Source organism: Ranitomeya variabilis, chromosome 4 (assembly GCF_051348905.1).
Source record: "Ranitomeya variabilis isolate aRanVar5 chromosome 4, aRanVar5.hap1, whole genome shotgun sequence".
Taxonomy (NCBI): domain Eukaryota; kingdom Metazoa; phylum Chordata; class Amphibia; order Anura; family Dendrobatidae; genus Ranitomeya; species Ranitomeya variabilis.
In genome coordinates this window covers 717,157,018-717,178,242 of record NC_135235.1, presented here as the reverse complement: position 1 = coordinate 717,178,242, position 21,225 = coordinate 717,157,018, and the positions used below count along the sequence as shown (strand labels likewise).

General features: G+C 45.5%; 1 protein-coding gene across 2 annotated transcripts; it reads left to right on the top strand.

Moving 5' to 3' along the window:
* The first annotated feature begins 14,218 nt into the window (after positions 1-14,218).
* LOC143769336 (uncharacterized) lies at positions 14,219-18,282 on the top strand. Of its 2 annotated transcripts, XM_077257823.1 has the most exons (3): positions 14,219-16,150; positions 16,303-16,465; positions 17,271-18,282. In XM_077257823.1, exons 2-3 carry the CDS (start codon positions 16,332-16,334, stop codon positions 18,256-18,258), a joined length of 1,122 nt encoding a protein of 373 aa, XP_077113938.1. In that variant the 5' UTR covers positions 14,219-16,150; positions 16,303-16,331; the 3' UTR covers positions 18,259-18,282. The 2 variants fall into 2 exon arrangements, with proteins under 2 accessions (XP_077113938.1, XP_077113937.1); XM_077257822.1 differs by having other exon boundaries at positions 14,219-16,465.
* Positions 18,283-21,225: the final 2,943 nt, after the last annotated feature.

Genomic DNA, 21,225 nt, shown 5'->3' with positions numbered 1-21,225 from the left:
GGGGAGGACGCCTCACCCCGCACCTGATCCAGTCACTACCGTGACCATTGACGCCCTGATGGCCCCGCCGCCTGGCCCCGAATTACCGGGGGGGGCACGACCTCGGGCCCTTCCCTTGGGGAGAATATCGGAACCACCTAATCGCGGAGTTCCAGCGGGAAGTGGAGCGGGAAGTGCGAGGTGAGCTGCTGGATGGCTCCTTGCCGAAATGGGGCGTTGTGATTGTCTACCAGCCCCAGGAGGGGAAAGGCTTCTTCCAAGAAATTGGAGCGGCCCTGAGAGTCCGCATCACCCGGGACGAGGTGGAACCCTGCCTGTGTGGAGACGGCGCCAAGTCCCTCTTGAGGCCGGGAGATGTGGTGACGTATCGCCGGCATCTAAAGGGAAGAGGTTGGTGGGCCCGGGATATGCAGTGCTGTACAGCCGTCCTGGCGGTATCCAGAACCGAGGGGGAGGAGCTTGCCGCTGAAGCGGCTGCAGCAGCCTCTGCCGCTGCCAGCGTTATCCACCGGCCCACGCAGACACTCATCGCAGTGCACGACCTGGTCGTGCAGAAGGCTCAAACTCATGGAGTGTACCTGGCACCGGGAGTAGACTTGGAGTCAAGCCTGCCTGGGCCACAGAGGGCCATCTGTCAGGTAAAGCCCCGGTGGAGGCTGCCAGAACCGGAGTAAGCCTTAAAGCCATAAAACTGTAAATAGTTCATTTAACTGTTTGTCTCCGTGTTGCTGCTAATACCCGACCAGGGTTATTCTTAAAGGGATCCCTTTGTTTACCCGGGATCCCTATTGTTTTTGCTTTTTGGTTTTCTGCTTTTTGTTCATCACTGTTTTAAGACTGCCAAATCATGGACGGTGAATGGTTCACAAACTGATGCTGTAAATAGTTCACACCTTCTTAAAGGTGCCCTCTACTGGTTTTACAAGAAAAGGAGCTTTTGAAGAGACTGTTCCTGGAAACAGCGCAGAAGTTCCTGCTGTAAACGGACTCGCAACTTGAGAGTTGCACTACCTCAAAGAGACTTGGTGTTCCTCTTAAAGGGGATGTTCACATGTTGCACTTAAGTATAATGTTACTTTGAAAATGTTGAAGAGTAGTAGATAGTGTGTAGTTACTTAAAATAGAACATGTTTAATGATGTTATTAGAGATTGAGGACAGGAAAGAATTGAAAGCCGAATTTCAAAGAAAGTGAACCCATAGGGGTTTGGTGAGTCCTCCTGGAAACCATAGAGAGATGGTTGATTGACCTTATACTGTGAATAAAGAAGAATTAAGCTTGCAAAAGAGAAGAGGCAGTAGGCCCGGACAAGTAGCCAGGCGGTCCTGCATGTTCAGAATCAGAGAGTAAAGAAAATATTGCATTTAGAAAAGAAAAAGACAAAGTTAATTTATATTTTAGAGTTCATAGTAAGCCTTTAGTGGGTTCAGCCTATACGCCCTTAAAGGAAAAGTTAAATTATTGTTCCAGAATTTGCACTTAATAGGTAGAATACCCGGCTGGGTAAAGATGGTTATTTATAGTTAGTCATTTAATAAGTGTTATTTAAAAACTTTAAATATGTAAGGGAAGTACTGTTAAATTTACTTGTTCATTGCATTTCAAAATTTTGGATGTCTTTTGCTAACATGTATTGTTGTTCTTCTTCCCAGTCCGGGAGTACTGGATTTAACCGGGGGGGGGGGGGGGGGAGTGCAGCGCCCTAGAGACCTGGTCATTGCAGTAACGTCGCTCTGCCACTAAGGGGAGTGATGGTACCTCTGATTGCATTAAAGGAGTTCACCTGACCAGGTATCACAGTCACACATTACACTTCACACTCTGGCCACCAGGGGGAGCAAAGGGTTCTATGTATTAGGCCACTCCTCACACTTGGGTAAAACTGGGGGCTGGATAGGAAGTTAGGGAGAAGCTGACTGGGTTTTGCCCAGGCAACACCTAGTGAGAGAAGAGGTTGCTTGGGAAGATTCAGGGGGGGTCCCTGTCAGGGGTGGGATCCTGACAGTGGCCTAGCGAACAGGACAGATCGTTATGGAGCCGCGCCTGCTCAACATTGCGGCGGCATCCTAAGAAAAGACAAGAAGCGAGGATTATTGTGGAGAAGTGAGAAACGAGATCACAGCAAAAAGGCGAGAGAACCAGTAGGAGTCGTGCCCCGAGATCGGCAACATCCTACTGAGGCGCGTGGCCGGAACGCCGAGGAAGTATTGAGCTCCACGCATTACTTCAAACAGCGGCAGGACAGTTGATTATAGGTTGGCTGTCTCACCTAATTCACCTAATGAAGACAACGGAGGCAAATTGTGGGAGAGGGGCAACTCTAGGGTCCCTATAAAATAGCTCCAGGCCTACCCCGTCATACGGGTGCGTCCTATCCATATCATCTGTGGGACGGAGAGAAAGAACATAAGAAACATACATGACAGTTGTGAGGACTATCCCGAGGTGCTCAGCAGGGAAGTACTACAACACCCAGGCGCTAGTATGTAGGCACTGATTTCCACCTGCAAAGGGAACTCTGGATGTGCCTTCAGACTGGCCGGTCTCAGCCAGCCCTGTTAGCAGTGCTCTGGATTGCGGATCCCGAAGCCTTCAGTATAGGCCATCGACTACGCTGGGACCAGGGGATGGCAGCCTGGACCAGTTGACAGCTCCATTAGTTCCAGCCAGTGGGCCCTGGGTTAACTATACTACACCCATGGTGTTTGAAGAGGGACCCGCAGTGGCGGACATGATAGTGCTCCAAGGAGAAATCCCCATTATAAACTGGCGGGAGCTGTTATGACCCCAATGGCGAGGGTCTCAGAGGAACAGGTATGTCTGCAAAGTACAAAAAACCAGCTCATAGGGCAGTGGTAACTGGATTGACCATATATCTAATCCTAACACCAACACTAGAAGTAGCCGGGGGTCATGCCTAAGTTGATCGCTAGATGACTCACGCCAGCCGGAGATTCTAACTACCCCTAGAAGAGGAAAACAAAGACCTCTCTTGCCTCCAGAGAAAGGGACCCCAAAGTAGGATACAAGCCCCCCACAAATAATAACGGTGAGGTAAGAGGAAATGACAAACACAGAAATGAACTAGGTTTAGCAAAGAGAGGCCCGCTCACTAATAGCAGAATAAAGCAAGATAACTTATATGGTCAACAAAAACCCTATCAAAATCCACACTGGAAATTCAAAAACCCCCGAACCGTCTAACGGCCCGGGGGGAGAACACCAGCCCCCTTAGAGCTTCCAGCAAGGTCGAGATACAGTTTAGAACAAGCTGGACAAAAATGCAAACAAAAACAAATAGCAAAAAGCAATGAAGCAGACTTAGCTGAATCTAGCAGGAACCAGGATCAGTATGCAAGAGCACAGCAGATTAGCTCTGATAACAACGATGCCAGGCATTGAACTGAAGGTCCAGGGAGCTTATATAGCAACACCCCTAACTAAGGACCCAGGTGAGCATGCAAGAGAAAACAGACGCTCCCAGAGACGAATCACAAATAACCACTAGAGGGAGCAAAAAGCGAATTCACAACAGTACCCCCCCCTTAGTGAGGGGTCACCGAACCCTCACCAAGACCACCAGGGCGATCAGGATGAGCGGCGTGAAAGGCACGAACCAAATCGGCCGCATGTACATCAGAGGCGACCACCCAGGAATTATCCTCCTGACCATAGCCCTTCCACTTGACCAGGTACTGAAGCCTCCGCCTGGAGAGACGAGAATCCAAGATCTTCTCCACCACATACTCCAACTCGCCCTCAACCAACACCGGAGCAGGAGGCTCAGCAGAAGGAACCACAGGCACAACGTACCGCCGCAACAAGGACCTATGAAATACGTTGTGAATGGCAAACGACACAGGAAGATCCAGCCGAAAAGATACAGGATTAAGGATTTCCAATATCTTGTAAGGACCAATGAAGCGAGGTTTAAATTTGGGAGAGGAGACCTTCATAGGAACAAAGCGAGAAGAAAGCCACACCAAATCCCCAACGCGAAGTTGGGGACCCACACCGCGGCGGCGGTTGGCGAAACGCTGAGCCTTCTCCTGTGACAACTTCAAGTTGTCCACCACATGACTCCAGATCCGCTGCAACCTATCCACCACAGAATCCACCCCAGGACAGTCAGAAGGCTCCACATGACCTGAGGAAAAACGAGGATGGAAACCAGAGTTGCAGAAAAATGGCGAAACCAAGGTGGCGGAACTAGCCCGATTATTAAGGGCAAATTCAGCCAACGGCAAGAAGGTCACCCAGTCGTCCTGATCAGCAGAGACAAAACACCTCAAATAAGCCTCCAGAGTCTGATTAGTTCGCTCCGTCTGTCCATTAGTTTGTGGATGAAAAGCGGACGAAAACGACAGATCAATGCCCATCCTACCACAAAAGGATCGCCAGAATCTGGAAACGAACTGGGATCCTCTGTCTGACACAATATTCTCAGGAATGCCGTGTAAACGAACCACGTTCTGAAAAAACACAGGAACCAGATCAGAAGAGGAAGGCAGCTTAGGCAAAGGAACCAAATGGACCATCTTGGAGAAGCGATCACATATCACCCAGATGACTGACATGCCCTGAGACACCGGAAGATCAGAAATGAAATCCATAGAGATGTGTGTCCAAGGTCTCTTCGGGACAGGCAAAGGCAAGAGCAACCCGCTGGCACGAGAACAGCAAGGCTTAGCTCGAGCACAAGTCCCACAGGACTGCACAAATGACCGCACATCCCTTGACAAGGAAGGCCACCAAAAGGATCTGGCCACCAGATCCCTGGTGCCAAAAATTCCTGGGTGCCCTGCCAACACCGAGGAATGAACCTCGGAAATGACTCTGCTGGTCCACTTATCAGGCACAAACAGTCTGTCAGGTGGACAAGAATCAGGCCTATCAGCCTGAAATCTCTGCAACACACGTCGCAGATCAGGAGAAATAGCTGACAAGATAACACCCTCCTTAAGAATACCAACAGGGTCAGCGACTCCAGGAGCATCAGGCACAAAGCTCCTAGAAAGAGCATCGGCCTTAATATTCTTTGAACCTGGTAAATACGAGACCACAAAATCAAAACGGGAGAAAAACAATGACCAGCGGGCCTGTCTAGGATTAAGGCGTTTAGCAGACTCGAGATACATCAAATTTTTGTGATCAGTCAAGACCACAACACGATGCTTAGCACCCTCGAGCCAATGACGCCACTCCTCAAATGCCCATTTCATGGCCAACAGCTCCCGATTGCCCACATCATAATTTCGCTCAGCAGGCGAAAACTTCCTAGAGAAAAAGGCACAAGGTCTCATAGCAGAGCAACCAGGGCCTCTCTGTGACAAAACAGCCCCTGCTCCAATCTCCGAAGCATCCACCTCCACCTGAAAGGGAAGTGAAACATCAGGCTGGCACAAAACAGGTGCCGAAGTAAACCGGCGTTTCAACTCCTGGAAAGCCTCCACGGCAGCAGGAGCCCAGTTAGCTACATCAGAGCCTTTCTTGGTCATATCCGTCAAAGGTTTCACAATGCTAGAAAAATTAGCAATAAAACGACGGTAGAAGTTAGCGAAACCCAAGAACTTCTGAAGACTCTTAACTGACGAGGGTTGAGTCCAATCAAGAATAGCTCGGACCTTGACTGGGTCCATCTCCACAGCAGAAGGGGAAAAAATGAACCCCAAAAAGGGAACCTTCTGTACACCAAAGAGACATTTTGAGCCTTTAACAAACAAAGAGTTTTCACGCAAAATTTTAAAGACCATCCTGACCTGCTCCACATGCGAGTCCCAATTATCAGAAAAAACCAGAATACCATCCAAATAAACGATCAAAAACTTATCCAGATATTTCCGGAAAATGTCATGCATAAAGGACTGAAGGACTGAAGGCGCATTTGAGAGCCCAAAAGGCATCACCAAGTACTCAAAATGACCTTCGGGCGTATTGAATGCGGTTTTCCATTCATCTCCTTGCTTAATGCGCACAAGGTTGTACGCACCACGAAGGTCTATCTTGGTGAACCACTTGGCACCCTTAATCCGGGCAAACAAGTCTGACAACAGCGGCAAAGGATACTGAAATTTGACAGTGATCTTATTTAAAAGCCGATAGTCAATACAAGGCCTCAAAGATCCGTCCTTTTTTGCCACAAAAAAGAATCCCGCACCAAGAGGGGAAGAAGACAGACGGATATGTCCCTTCTCCAGAGACTTGATATATGAACGCATAGCGGTATGTTCAGGTACCGACAGATTAAACAGTCTTCCCTTAGGAAATTTACTGCCTGGAATCAAATCTATTGCACAGTCACATTCCCTATGAGGAGGTAATGCACTGGACCTGGACTCGCTAAAGACATCCTGATAATCAGACAAATACTCCGGAACTTCCGAAGGCGTAGAAGAAGCAATAGACACAGGCAGGGAATCCCCATGAATACCACGACAACCCCAACTTGACACTGACATAGCCTTCCAGTCAAGGACTGGATTATGGGTCTGTAACCATGGCAGCCCCAAGACAACCAAATCATGCATCTTATGCAGAACAAGAAAACGTATAACCTCCCGATGTTCAGGAGTCATGCACATGGTAACCTTCGTCCAAAACTGCGGTTTATTTTCTGCCAACGGCGTAGCATCAATACCCCTAAGAGGGATAGGATTTTCTAATGGTTCAAGAGCAAAACCACAGCGCTTGGCAAATGACAGATCCATAAGACTCAGGGCAGCACCTGAATCTACAAACGCCATGACAGGATAAGACGACAGTGAGCAAATCAAAGTTACAGACAGAATAAATTTAGGTTGCAAATTACCAATGGTGACAGGACTAACAACCTTAGTTATACGTTTAGAGCATGCTGAGATAACATGTGTAGAATCACCACAGTAGTAGCACAAGCCATTCCGGCGTCTATGAATTTTCCACTCATTTCTAGTCAGGATTCTATCACATTGCATTAAATCAGGTGTCTGTTCAGACAACACCATGAGGGAATTTGCGGTTTTGCGCTCCCGCAACCGCCGGTCAATTTGAATAGCCAGGGCCATGGTATCATTCAGACCTGTGGGAATGGGAAAACCCACCATCACATTCTTAATGGCTTCAGAAAGGCCATTTCTAAAATTTGCGGCCAGTGCACACTCGTTCCAATGCGTCAGCACGGACCATTTCCGAAATTTTTGGCAATACACCTCAGCCTCGTCCTGGCCCTGAGACATAGCCAGCAAGGCTTTTTCTGCCTGAATCTCAAGATTGGGTTCCTCATAAAGTAAACCGAGCGCCAGAAAAAACGCATCAATATCAGCCAATGCCGGATCTCCTGGCGCCAACGAAAAAGCCCAATCTTGAGGGTCGCCCCGTAAGAACGAAATAACAATTTTTACTTGCTGAGTGGAGTCTCCAGACGAACAGGGTCTCAGGGACAAAAACAATTTACAATTATTCCTGAAATTCCTAAACTTAAATCGGTCTCCGGAAAACAGTTCAGGAATCGGTATCTTAGGTTCAGACCTAGGATGTCTGGTAACATAATCTTGTATGCCCTGCACACGAGCAGCAAGCTGGTCCACACTTGTAATCAAGGTCTGGACATTCATGTCTGCAGCAAGCTTAAGCCACTCAAAGGTAAAGGGGAAAAGAAAAAAAAAAAATGAGAGAGGAAAAAAAAAAAAAACCTCAGAACTTTCTTTCTTATAATCCCACTTCTGCAATGCATTACACATTTAATACTGGCCTGGCATACTGTTATGACCCCAATGGCGAGGGTCTCAGAGGAACAGGTATGTCTGCAAAGTACAAAAAACCAGCTCATAGGGCAGTGGTAACTGGATTGACCATATATCTAATCCTAACACCAACACTAGAAGTAGCCGGGGGTCATGCCTAAGTTGATCGCTAGATGACTCGCGCCAGCCGGAGATTCTAACTACCCCTAGAAGAGGAAAACAAAGACCTCTCTTGCCTCCAGAGAAAGGGACCCCAAAGTAGGATACAAGCCCCCCACAAATAATAACGGTGAGGTAAGAGGAAATGACAAACACAGAAATGAACTAGGTTTAGCAAAGAGAGGCCCGCTCACTAATAGCAGAATAAAGCAAGATAACTTATATGGTCAACAAAAACCCTATCAAAATCCACACTGGAAATTCAAGAACCCCCGAACCGTCTAACGGCCCGGGGGGAGAACACCAGCCCCCTTAGAGCTTCCAGCAAGGTCGAGATACAGTTTAGAACAAGCTGGACAAAAATGCAAACAAAAACAAATAGCAAAAAGCAATGAAGCAGACTTAGCTGAATCTAGCAGGAACCAGGATCAGTATGCAAGAGCACAGCAGATTAGCTCTGATAACAACGATGCCAGGCATTGAACTGAAAGTCCAGGGAGCTTATATAGCAACACCCCTAACTAACGACCCAGGTGAGCATGCAAGAGAAAACAGACGCTCCCAGAGACGAATCACAAATAACCACTAGAGGGAGCAAAAAGCGATTTCACAACAGGGAGCACTGTAGATATCAGGAAAAGCAGGAGATGCAGCAGTCCCAGGCATAAGAGGAAGTAGAGAGTTAACTAAATGTTGCTAAGAGTTTAAAATGACTGCTAAAGTTTAAAGTTCGTTTGTTTAAAGAGACACTGAGGCCATGGACAGTGAATGGTCCACAAACTTTCCAGTAAATAGTTGGCACCTCCATAGGTGCTTTCTACTGGTTTTACATATGACCAAAGAAGAGACCGTTCATTATTTACAGTGAAGAAACTGTTTATTAATGTTTATCTTAAAGAGTGTATTTGTCTTAAAGTGACCTGAAGAAAACAGTTTGGCGTGGCCGAAGACAAGGTCTAGATGTTACGCCTTGTAGCCCGCCGAAACCTACGTTTGGGGTTTATGACTGTTCCATTAAAAATTTTACGTTTATTATTGAATACAATGAAAAACCAAACAAAACACTAAATTAATTTCAATTTTAAAATGCCACCAGGCCACTCAAAAGTTGACCTACTTATAATACCTAACAAGGTAGTGATACAGGATAGGGTGTGGGTGTATTTACCTCACCCTAGTCACCCCTATTTGAACTCTACCTGACAGCAGAGGTTGACACCCTCTTGGACGCAATATGGCGCCCCTGCTCCTCTGCAGCTCATCCTGATAGACCTAGAATTCCCCTTAATAACTTATAGTGTTGAACTCAATCTCAAAACAAAAACACTACAAAAACATCACCTCCAATCAGCTGGAATCTGTAAACCAGTCTAAAGAGCAGTCAGGGGACTATAAACTGGGATCATTGGCAAATTATTACCAGTTTCAGCAACCAACAAAATTCACTGTCAGGTGCAAATAACCAATATTGATACTCTGGCGCTCCTAAGGGGTTAATGGGGAAATCATATTTTGATACCAATTGCTCACCCTCATAAATCCCTGGAGAAGTACCCTACCTACCAGCGGAGATTGGCACCCTCTTGGACTCCTTGTTGCGCCCCCGCTCCTCGGCGGCTACCCTGGGAGCCCTGAAAGTCCCTTAACAACTTCTAGTATTGAACTCAGTCTCAAAACAAAAACAATACAGAAAAATCACTTCAGATCAGCTGGAATCTGTAAACCAGTCTAACGAGCAGACCAACAATTAGGGGACTATGAATTGGGACGATTGACAATTTATTACCAGTATCAGCCACCAACAAAATTCACTGCCAAGTATAAATAAGTAATATTGATAGTCTAACGCTCTTAATGGATCTTGATCAGCTAGAAAAAACTGTAATAAAGAATCATAGTGCAACATATTCAGAAAAATATGATTATCTCAGTGAGGTCTCCAGTTATGAGAACCAAAGCGAAATATAATCATCGAAAATCAATGGACATAAACTCTCTGTATAGTGCAAACATATCCTTTCAGGATAGGTCCTAGTCCCTCAATAATATATGACTGGGTGTTAAATAAACCTTAAATTGAAAGCACCCTAACTAAAACTATATCTGAGATCGCATGTCCATCATAATTGAGGTCTTTAACAGCGTGCCTATATAAGTGCAACCCTAATGGAGCACATCCAAGATAGTTATTGCAACATGCCCTTAACAAAGAAAATATCCTAAATCCATATACAAGGGATAAACATTTCTTGCACTATGCCTAAAGCAGGTCAACAGATACGATAATAAAACCCAGTCAATACTGGCAAACTTATCTGTACTTATATCTTAAAAACATCAACCTCGCCTCGCCTCGTTTGCCTCCCATGATACAGTTTCTCAGGAGGCATATGGGATAATCTGTGTATATCTATAACATCAGCGATAAATGCAGCGCCTGGTTGCAGGTGTAGATACCTCCATGGCCGAGGTGCCTTACATAGGATGATGACTCTCCCACCGAAAAAGGGCATTCGTGGCTGTAGGCTTACGAAATAGCCTGGTGTCCAGCATACCATTGGGTTTTATAGTTATCTTAACATCCAGGAAGGCTAGTTCACACATATCACTTTCTGATGTAAACCTCAGACCAATGGGATTCACATTCAGTTACCGCACAAAACTATGGAATTCAGTTTCTGTCCCACTCTAAATGACGAAGACATCATCTATATACCGGTACCAAGCCAATATCTTATGAGACCACCATCCATCTGTTCCTGAAAAGACAATTGTTTCCTCCCACCAGCCCAGGAGGAGATGTGCGTACGATGACGCACAAGAGCAACCCATTGCAGTCCCCCTGAGCTGGTGGAAGTACTTGCCATCAAAAAGAAAATAGCTGTGAGTCAGGATGAATTCCATCAACTCCACCACCAGATTATACAGCCCTCATTCTCAAATAATATTCTAGTGCCTTGAGACCCATTATAATAATAATAATAAATAATAATTTTTATTTATATAGCGCCAACATATTCCACAGCCCTTTACAACTTATAGAGGGGACTTGTACAGACAATAGACATTACAGCATAACAGAAATCACAGTTCAAAACAGATACCAATAGGAATGAGGGCCCTGCTCGCAAGCTTACAACCTATGAGGAAAAGGGGAGACACGAGAGGTGGATGGTAACAATTGGTTTAGTTATTTGGACCAGCCATAGTGTTAGGCTCGGGTGTTCATGTAAAGCTGCATGAACCAGTTAACAGCCTAAGTATGTAACAGTACAGACACAGAGTGCTATTAACTGCATAAAGTGTATGAGAACATGATGCGAGGAACCTGAATTTTTTTTTTTATTGATAGGCCACCCAGGGATAGTTAAGTTAATGCATTGAGGCGGTAGGCCAGTCTGAACAAATGCGTTTTTAGGGCACGCTTAAAACTGGGGGGATTGGGGATTAATCGTATTAACCTGGGTAGTGCATTCCAAAGAATTGGCGCAGCACGTGTAAAGTCTTGGAGACGGGAATGGGAGGTTCTGATTATTGAGGATGCTAACCTGAGGTCATTAGCGGAGCGGAGGGCACGCGTATGGTGGTAGACTGAGACCAGAGAGGAGATGTAGGGTGGTGCAGAGCCATGTAGTGCTTTGTGGATGAGGGTAGTAGTTTTGTACTGGATTCTGGAGTGGATGGGTAGCCAGTGTAATGACTGGCACAAGGTAGAGGCATCGGTGTAACGATTGGTGAGGAATATGATCCTGGCAGCAGCATTCAGGACAGATTGGAGCGGGGAGAGTTTGGTAAGAGGGAGGCCGATTAGTAGAGAGTTACAATAGTCCAGACGAGAATGAATAAGTGAAACAGTAAGAGTTTTTGCAGAGTCAAAAGTAAGAAAAGGGCGAATTCTAGAAATGTTTTTGAGATGCAGATAAGAAGAGCGAGCCAATGATCGGATGTGGGGGGTGAATGAAAGCTCGGAATCAAGGATGACCCCAAGGCAGCGGGCTTGTTGCTTGGGAGTAATGGTGGAACCGCACACGGAGATGGCAATGTCAGGAAAGGTAGGTTAGTAGAGGGAGAGAACACGAGGAGTTCAGTTTTTGACAGGTTCAGTTTCAGATAGAGGGAGGACATGATGTTAGAGACAGCGGTAAGACAATCACTAATGTTTTCTAAAAAGGTCGGCATGAAAGCAGGAGAAGAGGTGTATAATTGGGTGTCGTCAGCATAGAGATGGTACTGGAAACCAAATCTACTGATTGTTTGTTCAATAGGGGCAGTATACAAAGAGAAGAAGAGGGGGCCAAGGACTGATCCTTGAGGAACCCAAACAGTAAGGGTACCGTCACACAGTGCAATTACGATCGCTGCGACGGCATGATTTGTGACGTCGCAGCGTCGTATGAATATCGCTCCAGCGTCGTAGACTGCGGTCACACTTTGCAATCACGGCGCTGGAGCGATGCCGAGGTTCGCTGGTAACCAGGGTAAACATCGGGTTACTAAGCGCAGGGCCGCGCTTAGTAACCCGATGTTTACCCTGGTTACCAGCGTAAGAGTAAAAAAAAAACAAACCGTACATACTCACCATCTGATGTCCGTCAGGTCCCTTGCAGTCTGCTTCCTGCTCTGACAGTGCCGGCCGTACAGTGAGAGCAGATCACAGCAGTGACGTCACCGCTGTGATCTGCTCTCCCTTTCCGGCCGGCGCTCACAGTCAGAGCGGGAAGCAGACTGCAAGGGACCTGACGGACATCAGATGGTGAGTATGTACGGTTTGTTTTTTTTTACTTTTACGCTGGTAACCACAGTAAACATCGGGTTACTAAGCGCGGCCCTGCGCTTAGTAACCCGATGTTTACCCTGGTTACCAGCGAACGCATCGCTGGATCGCTGTCACACACAACGATCCAGCGATGACAGCGGGAGATCCAGCGACGAAAGAAAGTTTCAAACGATCTGCTACGACGTACGATTCTCAGCAGGGTCCCTGATCGCTGCTGCGTGTCAGACACTGCGATATCGTAACGATATCGCTAGAACGTCACGAATTGTACCGTCGTAGCGATCGTAATTGCACTGTGTGACGGTACCCTAAGGGGAAGGTGAGAGGAGGAGGAACCAGCAAAAGATACAGTGAAGGATCGGTCAGAGAGATAGGAGGAGAACCAAGAGAGAACGGTGTCCTTTATGTGCGGGATACTGCTATAGAGGGCCTCAACATTGATTGAGCCCAGAATGGTCCCCTTCTCCACCAAAACCCCATTGATTTTTGAAAGTAAGTCTTACGTATATCGTACATAGGAGGGCAAAGATGTTACAAATGGACGCAAAACATTATCAATATATATACCCACATTCTGACTTAATGAGCCCACCCCAGACATTATAGGATGTCCTCTAAGAGGGGTAAGCCCCTTATGAACCTTTGGGAGGGCATAGAATGCGGAGACACACGTAAATAATACTCTAATTTGTAATGTACTTGTTTTGCATGATGAATTTGTCATGTAATAGGGGCCAAGAATGGCATAATATACTGTACAAGTGAGGGAATTTGGATCCATGGTTGAGAATATAAGGGCAATATTACTCGCTGGTTGTACCTTTGTGGATATGATGTCATTTGTCCTGGCACCATCAACCTGGGGGAATGTGTGGAACTCTAAGATGTGTGTCCGACAATATGATGGGGTAGGTGCTATGATATGGCACTTTTGCTGTGCAGGAGCCGCTGCTTTGGAGTTTGGTTGCACCTGCTCAGTTACACCATTGTTAAACTTGACAAGATTTGATAGGCTAGGTGCTAGGACTTAGCTTTCTTGCTGTGCAGGCACTGATGTTTTAATATCTAACTGCACCTGCGCAGCCTAAGGCTACGTTCACATTTGCGGTGTGCGCCGCAGTGTCGTCGCCGCAACACAACGCATGCATCGTGCGGCCCTATTTTTAACATTGGCGCCGCATGGGGCCGCATGTACATGTGTTGTCATGCCTTGTGTTGCGTTGTACGCTGCATGCGGCGTTAGGGCGCACCTGTCAGGGCGCGGCAAACGCAACATGTTGCATTTTTCGGGCGGCGTCAACTTTTTTAAAAACGCATGCGTCGTGTTTGCGTCGTGTTTGCGTCGTCGATGCGCCTTTTTCCCCATTGACTAGTATTGACAACGCAAACGACGCAAGTACTTGCGTTGTGGTGCGTTGTACGACGCATGCGTTGTCAAATAAAACATGCAAAACATTGTCTAGACTTTTATCTAGACACTAAAAAAACACTATATATATATATATATATATATATATATATATATATATATATATATATATATATAAAAAAAAAAGGGGGGTTGCCATTGTCTTTCACAAGGCTATCCAGACAAGACACAGAGAGGAGCAATCTGCTTTCCAAACCTGTAAGTATATATTTCTCTTTGCATATTTTTTATTCTGTGTTTTATTTCTTGATTTTTATTTAATTTGTGCAATGTTTGGTCTGTGCTATTGTACGGTTATGGCACTGTGGGTTGTTATTGAAAAATTTTTTTTTTGAATCTGGTTATGAAGTACTTCTGGCGTTATATGATGGAGTTTCTTGTCTTCGGCCTTGCTTGGTTTTGGAATGGTTTTGGGTTGTTCTGGTGTCATGCGGTTTTAATATTTTTTTTTTTTTGGGCTCATTTTTTCTTGTTAAATTTCTGGTGCATGTCTTTTTCTGGTTTCTATTGTTGGCAGTAACCGTATGGCGTTTTCTTGGATCATGTCTTGCTGTGTTTTAATTATGCTGTTGGCAATTTTTTTTCTTTCCTTGAGTGTCTTTTCTTGCTGGTGGGGGGGCTACATTTATGATGTTTCATTTGTATTGTAGTGTTCCGTGCGGCTATATGCCATTCTATTTTCAATTGTATTTTCCCTTTTTTAATTTTTTTTTTTTTATCTCTGATGGTTGTCGTTTTCCGTATGGCATATATCTCCTTTCTTGAATGTTTGCATTGCCAAGTGTGTAGTATAATGTTTTTTTTTTTTTGGTGGGGCCCTTTTTTTAAAATTTCATGTGTTTTCTTTTCTATTTGACTATGGTTTATCTTTTGGGTTGCTGTATTTTGTAACAGCGGTTGTCCCGTAATGTTTATTGCTTATTATCTAGAATGGTATTTATCGCCTTTTTCTGATGTATTTCTGTGGTTAGATGTCACCAGATGGTGTTGTTTTGGATCATGTCTTGTAGTAATTGTAAAGTATGGCGTTCATTAGTTTGCTATTTTCATTGTGCCTTTTTTTTTTCCTCTAATGTTTTTTTTGTAAGTTTTTATATTTAAAAATTTGGACATAGGTGTCTATTTTTGCTTAATTTTGTTTGGGTCTATTCTTGTATTGTTTCTTTTATTGTCTTCTCTTGCAATGTATGGCGTTGTGGTGTTGCTTTTTGAGTTTGCATTGTCCTATCAGTCAACAGTCAATGGTGGTTGTTTTATTTTTTTAGGCCTATTTTATTGTATGTGGCATTGTTAGCTTTGGATGTGATTTTTTGCTCATTTTTTCATTGCAGAACAAACTTGCAAGAATGCCAAGTTCATCAGCATCTGGCCAATCGGCGCGGGGAGTGCGGTGAGTAATTATGTCCAGTTGCTTACTATTCGCTGCCATTTGTAGCATTGACAATAATTTTTGTATACAATTTTTACAGGCTTCTTCAAGTGAGGGGGAAGGCACACAGCGGGAGCAGAGAGATCGGTGCCAAGGTGTGGCGTCAGGACGGCCAGTGAGTATTTTTTTTTTTTTTTTATCTTTTTTTTTAGTAGCATCCTGCTGTGAGGAACATTACATTTGAGTAGCATCCTGGTTTCACTAGGGATGTTTGCTAAGCTTAATTACATTATAGCTTTTCAGGGCAGCAAGTATTGGGGGAAGGTAACATAAAGTTGAACTCCCTGCACACAAACATTCCAAAATACAGGTGTAGAAACCATCAATATACATACATCAAATGGCAAAGGATAGGGCAAAGGTACATATCATGACAGGTGCTGGTGGTTGTTACTATTTTCATATTTGTAACCTTAATGTTTTCTAATTTTTCTAGGTTTCACAACGGGACCAAGGAGATACTGGAATCGATGTGGACCTCCTGATCTCCAGCATCCAGGAGCGTGGCCCGTTGTGGGACAGCCGTGACCCCCGGCACATGGACCAGGTGGTGTAGAGGCGTTTGTGGGTAGAGGTGGCAAAGTCGCTGTGGGATGGCTTTGACAGTGCCTCAGCGAAGGACAAAGGCAACTTTTGTGAGTATTGCTGATACGCTGCTATGACCCATCTTGCCAGGATAAACACAACCGTGTGTGATGCGATCAACGCCTAAACTTTGCATCGCACACGGTTGTTTTATCCTTTAAAAAGCTAAATATGTAACCTTTTTTTTTCTTTGCATTCACAGTTAAAAAGTTGAGGACCAGATGGCGATCCATGAAGGACCGTTTCAATAAGGGGCTCCGTACTGAGGAGGAGCTATCTCGGAGTGGTGCTGCTGCGGCCAAGTCGGTGCCCTACAAATACAACAGGGCAATACAGTTCCTAAGACCGATCTTTGGCCGCCGACAGTAAGTATTTTGTCCACATACCATATTGCACAGCCACATTGTACATTGCCCAGACACATAGCATGTTGCACAGCCACATAGTACTTTGCCCAGCCACGTACATTTTGCATCCACATAGTATATTGCCAGGCCACTATATTGCAGCCACATAGTACACGTTCTAGCCACGTATCCACATAGTATATTTCCCAGGCACATAGTGTATTGGCCATCCATGTAGTCAGCGTAGCATATTGGCCATCCACACAACTTATTCCCTAGTGGAATGGTATATAGCCCATTAGTAATTTTTTAGGTTAAGCGTGAGTCCTTGTAGTCCATGACAGGTTACGTTCTGAGTCAGTGTAGTTCTGATCGCAGGAATAATGATGACGTATCGATCATATGATCCTAACGTCATGGCCGTTCCTGCGATCAGATCAGCAAAGTCACTGTGTATTTTTTGGGGGTTTTTTTTGTAAATTTTTATCTTGCCTTTAAATTTTATACTATTTTTGCGGCATAGGCAGCGTCAAGAAAGATTTTTTACATATTTTTTTTTTACTGATGACAGAGGTATGCGGGAAAAAGGCTTTGGCAGCGGGAATGAAAAGTCATTTTCTGCCGTAGGTATGTCCATGATTGTTATCGTCAGCCATAACGGTCAGCTGGCGATAACAATCAGCAATTTATTATAGGCCGCACAGACTGAGAGACAGGGGATTGTAATGTATTGTTGTGTCATGTAATGATAATTTTATTACAGGAGTTGGCGTATGTGATAGGTTATTAATTGAAGACTAATTTTTTCATTATCTTTTCACAGGACACACAGCAGCACCCTCGAGCGAGCTCGCCCCTCAGGAGCGGACCTTCATGAATCGCCATCTGACCCGTCACAGCCCTCCCACAGCGACAGCAGGCTTGCACCACCATCTGGAGAACTGGCAGCCGGTCCATCAGGTGTTCCCCTGCCCGAGGCCTCTGGCGCACCTTCGTTCGGTAATTCCCGACAGCGCCAGTGGGCCTCGGACAGGCCAGCCATGCCCGAATTTTTGCATTTGAGCACGGTTTTCCAGAACTGTTTCAAGGCGTTGAGCCATAAAATGGACACTCGTCTGTCCAATATCGACCGGCGCCTTGGAACTATGGAATCCGAGCTCTCGAGTCCGGCCAAACATTTTTTTAGTACCATTGCTAAGGGCATGGTGGAACACCTTACGCCGGAACTTCAGATTGTGGTGATGCAGGCCTGCAACACTGCCTACGTGAGGGCTCTGCAGCAGGCTCGGGTCGTGCAGTCAGCGACAATGCCCGTAGTGCCGTCGCTGGCTAGCATGACTCCGACTCCTGCTGCAGAGCCACTCCAGCCACCCCACCGAGGTCCACGTGCCGAGCAACGCCACCACAGGCACCATAGGATTGTGCCGCCGACTCCTGCTCCTGCCAGGCCCTCATCCTCCCGTAGCCGTCATTCTGGGGGAGCTGCCGCGGGAGAGAAAAAAAGGAAACGCAGGAAGAGGACACACACGGAGGCACACACTGAGGCTCTGGCTGCTCCAATACCGACACCAACTACGCGTCGGGGCTCTAGCGGCAGCAGGAGCAGCCAGGGCCAACCAAGAAGCTGGCAAAGGCTTGTGATGCCTCCTCCCTCCCCTCCAGATGTGGCGGTTTCCCCAGTATACCCTGCGGAGGGTTTGGACCTTCCTTCTAGTCTCCTGGACTCTGACTCAGCATCCTCTTCCTCTCCCCGTTCCCAAACACCAGAAAGTTACCATTCACCGCTGGTAGCGGAGGTTGATACCCCCTAAGTTTCTTTCCCCTTTTTTTTTCTGTTTCCCCCCAATAAAAATTGTTTGTTTGAAAACAATATTTGTTGTTATTTTCCAGTATACTTCTCGGCAATTCACACCGCGCGCCGTCTACACATATTTTGTGCTTCAAACACCTCATATATGCAATGTCAGATAGTATTTTTAGAATTTTTATTTTACCTTTTTTTGGGTGTCTCTCATTGCTGTATGAGGTGTTTACAAACACTAAAGTGTATGAGGTGTTTTCAAACACTAAGGGTATGTGTCCACGCTCAGGATTGCATCAGGATTTAGTCAGGATTTTACATCAGTATTTGTAAGCCAAAACCAGGAGTGGGTGATAAATACAGAAGTGGAGCATATGTTTCTATTCTACTTTTCCTCTAATTGTTCCACTCCTGGTTTTGGCTTACAAATACTGATGAAAAATCCTGACAAAATTCGGATGCAATCCTGAACGTGGACACATACCGTAAAGGTACCATCACACTTAACAATGCTGCAGCGAAACATACAATGATGCAGATCACTGCAGCATCGCTATTTGGTCGCAGGAGAGCTGTCTGTGTGACCGCTCTCCAGCGACCAACGATGCCGAGGTCCCCGGGTAACCAGGGTAAACATCGGGTTGCTAAGCGCAGGGCCGCGCTTCCGATGTTTACCCTGGTTACCAGTGTTAAATGTAAAAAAAAAAACAGTACATATACACACAATCGCGTCCCCCGGCATCCGCTTCCCTGCACTGACTGAGTGACGGCCCTAACAGCAGAGCGGTCACATCATCGCTGTGCTGTGCATTCACTTTACGGCCGGCGCTCAGTCACTGCAGGAAGCGGATGCCGGGGGACGCGAAGATGACTATATGTACTGGTTTTTTTTTTTACATTTAACACTGGTAACCACGGTAAATATTAGGTTACTAAGCGCCGCACTACGCTTAGTAACCCGATATTTACCCTGGTTATCATTGTAAAACATCGCTGGTATCGTTGCTTTTGCTGTCAAACACAACGGTACACGGCGATCTGACAAACAAATAGATATGTTATATGGTATGGTATAAATTTGTTCTTTGAAGCAGGGTAGAAAACTTAGAAAAAATTTTTATTAAACAAAAATATTTTTAAAACAAAGGGTTCCAAGTTTTTTAGATAAGGCACATTACATTTGTGAACTATAGGTAGATGCCAAATCTGACATAACCAAACCAACCAAAACGGATTACATTTATTGCACATTTATCCGGAGAATTAGTTTATTATTATATTACATTTTTAGCACAGTCACAGTAGAGGTATTTATTGGTGTAGTTAAAACCAGAACACAGTCCAACAGTAATATTATTACTACGCCATTTGATCTTGCCATGGCACACGGCCAACATCTGACACAAAATAGGCCGCAAAACGATCCCTCATCTGCGCAATTTCCACACTTGTCCTCAGAGGATGATCATGGTAATCGGGCAATGGATTGGCTATGGGTTCATCCAGTTCCACATTCAGTCTCTCTTTGGCCATAATGTAATTGTGGAGAACCACACAAGCCTTCACCACCTCATCCACTGTTTCAATTTTAAGATTAATGGCGGATCCTAATATACGCCATTTGGAGACAAGGATGCCAAAGGCGCACTCCACAGTCCTTCTGGCCCTGGACAGTCTGTAATTGAAAACCCTTTTTGTATGGTCCAAGCCCCGACTGGAGTAGGGTTTCAATAGGTTGGCAGACATTTGGAATGCCTCATCCCCAACCACAACAAATGGCATCGCAGGGCCTTCGGTGTGGGGAAGAGGTCGTGGCTGTGGGAAATGAAAATTGTTGCCATATAATTTTTGGCCCATATCCGACTCTTTAAATGTGCGTGAGTCATTTGCATGGCCAAACGCACCAATGTCCACTGCGAGAAAACGGCAGTCCGCACCGGCAATTGCCATGAGCACAGTTGAAAAGTATTTTTTGTAATTGTAGAAAAGGGATCCACTTTTCCCAAGCTTGGTAATCCGAATGTGCTTTCCACCCACTGCGCCAATACAGTTTGGAAAAGAACACACTTGGTCAAATTTCTGTGCGTTGGCCTCCCAGATTTCACTTGTAGGGACGGGTAAAAATTCCTCCCGGAGATTATCCCACAAAGCGCGGCAGGTGTCAGCAATAATTCCGTAAAGAGTGGAGACTCCAATCCGGAATTGAAAATTAAGTGATCTCAAGGTCTCTCCGGTAGCCAGGAAACTGCCAAGAAGATAAAGAAATTACATTAAAGTACATTGCAATTTATAAAAGTACATTGACCATACCAAACCCAAAAAAACAAAAAAAAAAAACACAAAGGGAAGAACATATCACAGTCATTCAAACAGCTACGTACCGTAGAGTCACCAGCAGCCGTTCCTCTGCGGAAATAGCTCTCCGGAGCTGCGTGCCCTGCCTGCTAATGGATCCTTCCACCCGACGCAGAAGATAGCGGAAGCTGTCCTGAGACATCCTGGTATATGTCATTCAGTTCACCAAACAAGCAATGGTATGCTCCACGGCTCTCCCGGACTTCCACGATAAGGTGTATCCAAAAGCGGCGACGACTCCATCTCCGTTTTTCCCTTTCCCTTTGATGAAAACAGGCGACAGCATAGGCATTAGCCAAGGCAAATTCCATCTCCATATCCATGTAGATACTGTCCATGGGACGCTCCATCATGAATACCAGCAAAATGGGAGGAATTCATCTCTGCCAGGGTATATATACACAATTACATTACACCAACCCTCTTCTAGCCATTGGTGGTCTTTATCTAGTGTGTAGACTTTTTTTTTTTTTTTTGGGTGATGAAGAATGACTCACTGTAGGAAAACGCATGCGTCGAAAAACGCAGCGTTTTTTGGTCAAAACGCAGCTGCGTTTCTAAAAAACGCTGCGTTTTTCGACGCATGCGTTGAACGCATGCGTCGAAATACCATGCGTTGCAA